This window comes from Sinocyclocheilus grahami, unplaced genomic scaffold (assembly GCF_001515645.1).
Source record: "Sinocyclocheilus grahami isolate Dianchi unplaced genomic scaffold, SAMN03320097.WGS_v1.1 scaffold23.1, whole genome shotgun sequence".
Lineage (NCBI taxonomy): Eukaryota > Metazoa > Chordata > Actinopteri > Cypriniformes > Cyprinidae > Sinocyclocheilus > Sinocyclocheilus grahami.
The window spans coordinates 2382864-2392457 of NW_015505202.1; the positions used below are offsets into that span (position 1 = coordinate 2382864).

General features: G+C 37.5%; 1 protein-coding gene across 1 annotated transcript in view; it reads left to right on the forward strand.

Annotated features, from left to right (window-relative positions):
• LOC107561647 (melatonin receptor type 1A-A-like) overlaps positions 1–4798 on the forward strand; it is a 16470-nt gene extending 11672 nt beyond the window's left edge. The window contains exon 2 of the mRNA XM_016246120.1: positions 3806–4798. Within this exon, the coding sequence (XP_016101606.1) occupies positions 3806–4674 (869 nt within the window). The 3' untranslated portion in view covers positions 4675–4798. The remainder of the gene's footprint in view (positions 1–3805) is intronic.
• The last annotated feature ends 4796 nt before the right edge of the window (positions 4799–9594 follow it).

Below are 9594 nucleotides of genomic sequence, written 5' to 3' on the forward strand. Positions count from 1 at the left end.
CATGCTTGTTTCGATCATAAGAAGGCGAATTCATAGATACTAGACAAGGTAGGATTACATATAGTGAAAGGATGACAGTAATGGGTTCCCTCATAAGCATGCCTAAAATAGTCTAAAAATATCAAAGACAACATACACCATGACCTGAAGGATACACTGTTCATTCAAAGAAAGGGTTTCCTATGAATTAATTAGTAGAAAAGTCCATTTCTGATGTGCATTTGTGCCTCTTGCTTCTGGAAAATGCAGCTGAGAGTCTCTGCTCACATTCCACAAGGTTGTAAATGTATCGGGTGTCCGGGTTACCATGAAACCAGGGGCCTGTTCGGCTTCCTGGGGTGTTACAGAGTATTTGTGAAATCTAGCTAACAAAATATACATTGTGTGTTTGAGTGGTCCAGACGCTACAAGCATATATGCCATTAGTGGCACAAACAAACTCTCTAGGGAGAAGTAAGGTGCTTGTAAGGACTTTTACTCTACAGTCTCAGAGTCTTTGCCTCTTATGCTACTGTAGAATTGACAAATTGATCAGTGCTGCATTCAGATTTGAAGTGGGAAGTTTATATATTTTTTGACATTTTATAATTTTTGAGACAGGAGCATGATTTCATTGTGATCATTTTCAATATTGTACGTTGTAGTGTCTGTCCAAACAAACAAAAATATATGTGTGTTAAAACTAGATATGAAAATATGATGAATATTTAATGACATCACATTGACAGTTGTGTTATACTGGTTCTAGTAGTTTGATATGAGCTTACAGACAAAAATTCTAACTAACAACTAGCACACCATCTCATTATGACATGGTGTTGTATGTTAAACTCTATTTACAAACACTGTAATTAAACAGGTGATTTTCCCAGATCAGAGTTAGCAAAAAACTTTAAGAACTTAAGTTGTAGACTTAAAAACTTCCTTCCAGTTGTAATAATATAAAGCTTAAAGAACTCTTGAGAATATAAACTTCATCTTGTTGCAGTTGTACACTCAAAATAATGATGTCTCACATGAAGTCTATAACTGCAGATGACTTCTGCAGTGCGATTTGTGGTCCATGGAGACAGGAGCATGATTTCATTGTGATCATTTTCAATATTGTACTTGTAGTGTCTGTCCAAACAAACAAAAATATATGTGTGTTAAAACTAGATATGAAAATATGATGAATATTTAATGACATCACATTGACAGTTGTGTTATACTGGTTCTAGTAGTTTGATATGAGCTTACAGACAAAAATTCTAACTAACAACTAGCACACCATCTCATTATGACATGGTGTTGTATGTTAAACTCTATTTACAAACACTGTAATTAAACAGGTGATTTTCCCAGATCAGAGTTAGCAAAAAACTTTAAGAACTTAAGTTGTAGACTTAAAAACTTCCTTCCAGTTGTAATAATATAAAGCTTAAAGAACTCTTGAGAATATAAACTTCATCTTGTTGCAGTTGTACACTCAAAATAATGATGTCTCACATGAAGTCTATAACTGCAGATGACTTCTGCAGTGCGATTTGTGGTCCATGCTACAGGGCCCCTGCTGGGCTTTCCAAATCTCTGTTCATATTTTCCCACTTTCTGCTAGTCGTCCTCAGTTCAAATGGAACTTTAGGAACACAACAGTTGAAAATAGAGGAGCCGCTGAGATGTCACAGAAATAATTTACTGAGTCACTGTTCTGGAATGATCTTCTGCTCCGATGATTCCTCTTAACATTGAGCTAAATTGGCTAAATCATGAATGTATTTATTTGGCAATCCTTCAGGATTATAAGATTTGCACAGCATGTAGTGTATATGAGATAAAAATGCCAGTATGTAAGTGCAATGTTCCACATCTGATCTGCATGTCGAGAAAGTTAGACTGATTCACATTATGAGTATTTTACCTTTTCTTTCTCAGTGGGCCAAAGGGAAATGAGTATAGAAGTCAATAGAATTAGTATTGAAAATCTTCCAGACCATTTAAAGTTCCTTGTAATAGAACTGTCTTCTTCTTGTTCAGTTCACTTCTTCTTGGCAGGCTAGGTGATTTGGTTAAAAACATTTTTTTGTTATGCTGATTGAAAGTCTCTTTACATCCCGAAAGCAATCACTAAATTAAGTGGTCTAAATGTATTTATGTCGCCTGTGGAAGGTGTAGGACCATAGAATGTTCGTCCAGTCATATCACTCGGTCCGAGGGCTATGATAGGCTGTCCTACCTGCCTGTCACTGTATGTATTTGCATACCTCTGTGCACCCTGTTCACACAGACATGAAATGTCATCAGCTCATTCTGTGACGCTATTGCAGACCGAGCGAGAATGGAAGGCGTTATTTTTGTAATATAATGCGCTTTGTAATATAATATTTTCTCACTGGTGAATGAGACATGAGGCAATCCGACAGCATTGCATTCAATCCTCCAACAAAGCCGTCTCTCATCGTGTCGCTGGTTAGCCTCTGGTCTGATGTGTTTTGGAGGAGGTGTGGCTTTGAAGAGTGATTTGCAGGGAGGGTGGGATCTTATGCTGACAAAGCTAGCTTGCTATTGCTAGCCTAGGGCTGGACAATAATTCAATATCAATATGTATCGCGATATAATTTTTTTCAATAACGGTGATATGATTTTTAAACACATTTCCGATATTTCGATATACATTACCAGTGTTTCCCATACATTGATTTATTTGTGGCGTTTGACTTCGTTGAATAAACATGAGCACTGCATGTTTCAAAATCATAACACGTCGTGGGTGTTTTATATGAATGTATCTCTGAAGGGAACCGACTGTCTTCAGAATAGTTTAGATGGCATTTTTATCTGATAAAGTAGCGCTCATGAGCGGAGCTGCTTTGTTTACAGCCATTACTGGAGAAACCGCTAGTTGTCGGAATTATATCGTATCGACCAAAATTAAGAAATATATCGAGATATAAATTTTGGCCATATCGTCCAGCCCTATGCTAGCCTCTCCGAAATTGCATAGGCATAAAGTAGGGCCTACCTTTAAATGGACCTTAGTTAACTGATTACTTGATAACACATCTTTTTTGGCAAGTTCTTATATATACAGTATATATGTATACACATTTAAAAAAAAAATTCTTAGGGGACACAAAGTCAAAAGTCTCTAAAAACTTTCAGGATAAACAAATCTCGTATAAATGGCTGAAAAAACCTACCTAAAAACCTAAGACTGATGATTTCTTAAAAAAACATCCAGATTCATTATATTAATATCTGAAAATGGTATATTTAAAAACAGCGACTTGCAACAGCCTGGTCTCATCAGCTAGTGTCTCTTCTAACATGGGGCCCAAAAGTTCTAAAAGGTCTTCATTGGTGAACGGAGTATCATGTGACAATAACAGATGTAACCCCAATCCTTTTAATAGAGAAAGCAGCTGACAGACTTAGGAAACATATGATTTAATTAGATGAAATAAAGGTCATGCTGCAAAAGTAAACTGCATCCATCCTGAAAAGGACAGGAGAAATAACACGTCTAAAATTTGTTTTCAGAAGACATCATACACAAAACTTCATACAAATCTAATCTGATGGCTTCAAGGAACCTGACAAGCCATCAGCAAAATCTGACAGTCAGATGAAACCTCTTTATGTCCCCTCGATTGAAAGGGTCGCTACAGTATCGTATTTGGCCTCAAGTTATTCAATAACCTAATAAATTGCATTCTGGAAATTGTAATAAGCTGTTTCACTTGAAGGTTTTCCCATTATTACAGTGTAACTATGTACCTGTAATTGCTTTATTTGTATTTATCATCTTTCTGTCATTGTTTTGCAGGGAACTTATTTGTGGTGAGCCTGGCAGTAGCTGACCTGGTAGTAGCGGTCTATCCTTATCCTCTCGTGCTGGTCTCCATTGTCCATAATGGATGGAATTTGGGATTCGTCCACTGCCAGATCAGTGGATTCCTGATGGGATTGAGCGTGATTGGATCTATATTTAACATCACTGGCATTGCCATCAATCGCTATTGCTATATCTGTCACAGCCTCAAGTATGACAAGCTGTACAGCGACAAAAACTCGCTTTGCTACGTCCTTCTCATCTGGATACTGACTGTGGTCGCTATAGTGCCAAACTTTTACGTTGGCTCCCTGCAGTATGACCCCAGGGTCTTCTCGTGTACATTTGCGCAGTCGGCCAGCTCGGCGTACACCATCGCCGTCGTGTTCTTCCATTTCATTCTTCCAATCATGATTGTGACATACTGCTACCTGCGGATCTGGATCTTGGTGATCCAGGTGAGGAGACGCGTCAAACCTGAGTTCCGGCCCAAACTCACGCCACACGACGTAAGGAACTTTGTTACCATGTTTGTGGTGTTCGTTCTTTTTGCTATCTGCTGGGCCCCTCTCAATTTCATCGGCTTGGCGGTCGCTATAAACCCCGGGCGGGTTGCGCCTCTCATCCCAGAGTGGTTTTTTGTATCCAGTTATTTCATGGCCTATTTCAACAGCTGCCTTAATGCTATAGTCTATGGACTGCTGAACCAGAACTTCAGACGAGAGTACAAAAAAATTATTATCTCACTCTGTACTGCGAGGATGTTCTTCCCAGAGAGTTCAAATGATGCTGCGGATCGGATCAAAAGCAAGCCATCCCCTTTAATGACAAACAACAACCAAGTCAAAGTAGATTCGGTATGAAAACACCTAAAAGGACACTGTGAACAAAAACCAAATAAGCATTTCAGCTGCTTTCAGAACCGATACTTATAACCTGAATACAGGTGTATGGTTTTCTTGTACCTGTTGCTTTTACAAGGTGCATTGCAAATATCTGTGGCTAAATGGTCTCAGTGTTTACAAGTTCATAATGTAAAAAAAAAAATGATATACAGTAGATCCATTCATTTTTTCAGGACATCATAAAATTAATGCTACAAATCAATGCACACACTGTCGTACAGTACATAAATAAAAAGGTGTCAACTGAGCAGATCAGTAGCCCTTAATCCTGGTATGTGCTCAACAATATCATTTATGATCATTATCATTATCATTTAGGTTTAGTTATTTTCTGATGTTGTTAAGAAGCTGTCTGCAGCGCATGCCAAATAATGCATTTGCAAAATAATAATTTGTTCATTGTACTCAAAAAATTTTCTAGGTAACCTTGTTTTAATTGGTAAGACAGCCAGTTCAGGTCAAATAATGCAAACAACAGTATTTTTCCCATTTTCGAAAGCAAAAGTTTTTGCATTTAGGTTCCTATGACAGATTTTAAACTGGGTCATGTAAATGTAAGCAAGCTCTTAAAGGAATAGTTCACCCAAAGATGATCATTTATCCACCCTCATGTCATTCTGTATGATCTTCTGCAGAACACAACAGAAGAAATTTTGAAGATTGTTTCTGTCCATACAATGAAAGTGGGGTCTAAAAACAACTCTGGACTACACTGACTTTTATTGTTTGGACACAAAAAAAATATTTTTTTTTTTAAAAAGTTGAGTAAATGATGACAGTTTAAATTTTTGGGTCAACTTTCCCTTTGAATGGTCACTGTAGCATCTGTGTAACTTCATATCTTATGAAATGTGAACAAAATGTCAAATTCTAAAAATAAGATTTCAGATATTAATGTTACAAAACAGGTTATTCTTATTCATCTGTTACAGCACCTATGATTTATTTATTCATCAGATTGCATTGCTATACTGCAATGGAGTGCATTTAATGATAAGCAATACAAGTCTAATTTTAAACAACTTTGGGTTAATTCAGGATAATTGGGCCATATTTCCCAGTCATCTCAATGGCAAAAAGTCCCAATTTACCTGAATTAATCCCAACCATATTCTGGCATACAGTTGATCAAATTCCATGTACTACTATAAACCACCTTTATAATGTCATATGTTCAACACAGTATCTTACTTTCTTGTTTACAACATAAAAAACAACAAAATATAGCATATTTGCTTGTCCATACTTGAACTTTTCAATGTTAATAAACTGTGCTGAATGAACTGAGATGAAAACAATGCGTATACATGCTTAAAAGCTACAGAAGAGGAAAAATGGGCACACTGCTTTCCATCCTTTTATTATTGTCTTTTAATGTTGGTTGAGACTTGAAGTTTCATTAAAACAACATTAAACAGTGTTAGGGAGGCAGCGATGCTACTAACTTAAAAAAAACATACCATCTGATAATAAATATAAAAAGATACTGCCTCCTCAAATAGCTTGATGTAGCTACTTTTTGTTTGAAACTGGTTGTGCAAATTATGTTTTGCTTCACACTTCAAGTATATTTTGTAAAACCTTGTAGCTTGAGAATCTAAAGGTTCAAATGTGCTTCCTCAACACTGACATGATGACAATTATGATCTCATGAATATGTGGCATCATTCTAATGGATTATCAAGACGTTTAAAGATTAAACGCATATCCCAGTCCCAGGAATAATAAAGCCTCTGTGTGTTTGTTGGACACTCTCCATGAAGACAGAACATCCATTCATTTCTGAAACAATCCTACTGGTGGTCTTAATACACACTGATGTACATCCTGTTTGCTGCTATTCAAGCTTTCCAAATTCCAGCAGACCACATAATGAGCGTTGACAACTCACATATTTTTTTTTTTACCCTAGAAACACTTATAATGCACATTCGCATACATGAGCCTGTCACAATGTGATTCATCCAGCTCTTTCCATGCATAGAGTTTGAGCAGAATCATGCAATGCTATTTAAGAGCAAAGCAGAGATTGCTTGCATTGACCTGCTTCCATTTTCAAGTGTTACAAGCTCTTGGTGCATAAAGAAGATCTGTAAAGTTGCAAAGACTAAAGTCTCAAATCCAAAGAGATATTCTTTATAAAAGTTAAGAGTCAGCCACACCTACCTAAAACGACTCGTTCTAACACGCCCCCACGTCTACGTCACGATGTGGGAAGATTTGCATAACGCCGCCCAAATGTTCACGCAAAGAAAGAAGGCGTAACTTTTATTCTCGCTGTAGTATTGTTGCTGCCGCCATGTCGTGAAGGCACTGTGTGTTTCGTTGTGAGAGCGAAACTACTTTGTTTTGTCTTCCAAAAGAGGACGATATCAGCTTCGTCATGCCCGGAGCTGATCCGTGCTGGTCACTGAGGAAATACATCAACTTTGCGCTGCGGATCGCCGGATCGGCTTTCACCGCGGACAAAGCTGAGTCCAGCCCGGGGTCGTCACATATGGTTGCCGCAAGCCCGCTGGACGTTCCTTCGTCGAATCCGCCGGCCGTTCCTCACTCTAGCCCGCCCTGTGTGACGCTGTGTGTTTCGTTGTGAAAGTGAAACTACTTTGTTTGGCCTTCCAATAGAGGACACGACTAGAAATCAGTGGTTAAGTTGTATTTACAACTCTGTTCCAGAACACTTCAACCTAAAAAGATGTGTGCAGCACATTTTATGGAGGACTGTTTCCTGATCCTGGGAGAGTAGACTACAATGCCGGCTGTTCTGACTCACAGACTGTAAGTAAGTATTTTTATATTTAAAGTATTTGCCACTGATGATTCAAACGCGTGTTTTGAGCAGTGTAGAGTAGCGCTTGTTGTTTGTCATTTCTACAATCACAAATGCAGACATGGTTTTATGTTTACGCGGCGCGATGCAAGAAGTAAAAAGACAGTATAAGTAAGGAATTATTGATGACAATTATTCTGCTTATACTACGGTTACCACACCTCAAGACATCGATCAGATGATATATTTAAAGGGATTTGTCCGGTTTTTGTACTTAAATCGCTATTGTGAGTAGGATTATTTCTTCCGCATCTCATCCAACGCCTCTTTTGCTAGTTCCAAAACGTCATTTTAAAGCTGGTAATGGAGGCTTGAGCTGTTGATAGCATTCTAATGCAGTTATTTTTGAAGTTATTAGAAAGAGAGCAAGAGAGACAGAGACACACAGAGAAAGAGAAAGAAAGAGAGAGAGCGCTTGTGTGAATTAGGCTACCTCTGTGTGTCCCTCAACAGTGTTCTGCAGCAGCATCTCTAAACAGAGCTGTTATTACCTCGCTAGTGAGAAATGTCATGTGTAGCCTTTAAGTTGCTACACTATATAGGCTAACTGATAAAATCGTCAGGGCAGCGCTGACAACACCTTTTTGTGCAAACTGCGTGACCGTAGTGTGCATGTGCGTGTGCGAGCACGTGTGGTTGCAGTAATTCCTGTGTGCTGTATAGGTACCGTATGCTAATTTCCGTTATTACAGTTAACTATGCGAAATGATATGGTCAAGAGAGCTGCCTGGAACTACGTTCACCATGAGTTTCCCTGAAAATAATTTCACACCTCAGAACGTTTGTCAGCCAATCAGATTTAAGCATTCAACAGCCCCATAGTATAAGTACATTATACTCACAAATTACAAATACTGTACATTATTGTAGGTCCTCTATGCCCCGCCTCTACGCATGTCTCTGCATGGACCTGACGAGGGATCGGTTGCCTTTGAGAACCCCCACCCCCTCTTTTCCCGGGCGACTCAAATCAGTGTCTTCCCCTACTCTTCATCTTAATGAACTTGAACAGATTAAATAAGATCTTGGACAGAGTAACCATAGAGTAACCACCTCCATCTACTGAGGATTTATAGATTTATTTTTTTGGATTACATTATGATGACATATTTTAATCTCAACCTGATTCTCAGAGGAGGGATTGAAGAGGTGATGAGACAGTGAAAAGAAGCTTGATTAAATCATTTCCACAATACACTGCTAATATAAAAAAAACAATACTGGTGAAATACAAATGATGGTAATTTTTACAGCATACCATGCCAAAAAAGAAATGTGAGGTGGCACCCGTTGAGTTTATTATATACTGAATTAAATAATGTCCCCATCTTTTGTTAGGTAACATAAAAATGTGCTTCATGCAGTAACATTTTAATGGACTGATTTGAAACTGAAATCAAAAATATAATTTAATATGGTTGAATCAACCTGACTACTTAAGGTTACACCAGTGAATTTTTTTTTTTTAAAGGTCTGGGATCAAAGTTTGGCTGGTTGGCATGATACACTAAGCCCCTGCTGGTAGATGCTGGTAACTACACACTTGACCACAATTTAAAAAATTGTTTTCAGACAAAATCATGTTTTTAAATGAAAAATATTTCATAGAATAATAGATGCTTTACCCCCTTTTTGGAATGGTTCTTAAAATTATGAAATAAACAATGAACAATACTTTTTATTGTAAGGCAAAATGAATTGGGTAAAATGTTTAACTAATAGACATCACCATACTTCCCTAGTTGATCACAGTACAATAAGACAATTGATTTGTATTACAAGTTTCTGAAATGTTGATTGAATATGCAAATTACGCACTGTGTAATTAAAAATGCAATAAGTTGCATATAATTTCAGATCAGAAATCTGAAAACTGGATCAAGCCACGATCAAAATTCTCAAAATGGCATTTTGGATAATTCTTTTCATCACTCCATAAATCAGAAAATTTTAAAAAATCCTCGTTTGTAGGAATAAAATGATATATAATCCAGGCAAATAACATATATGAACAAACGCCTCTGTAAAAACTTTCAGTATATAGATAA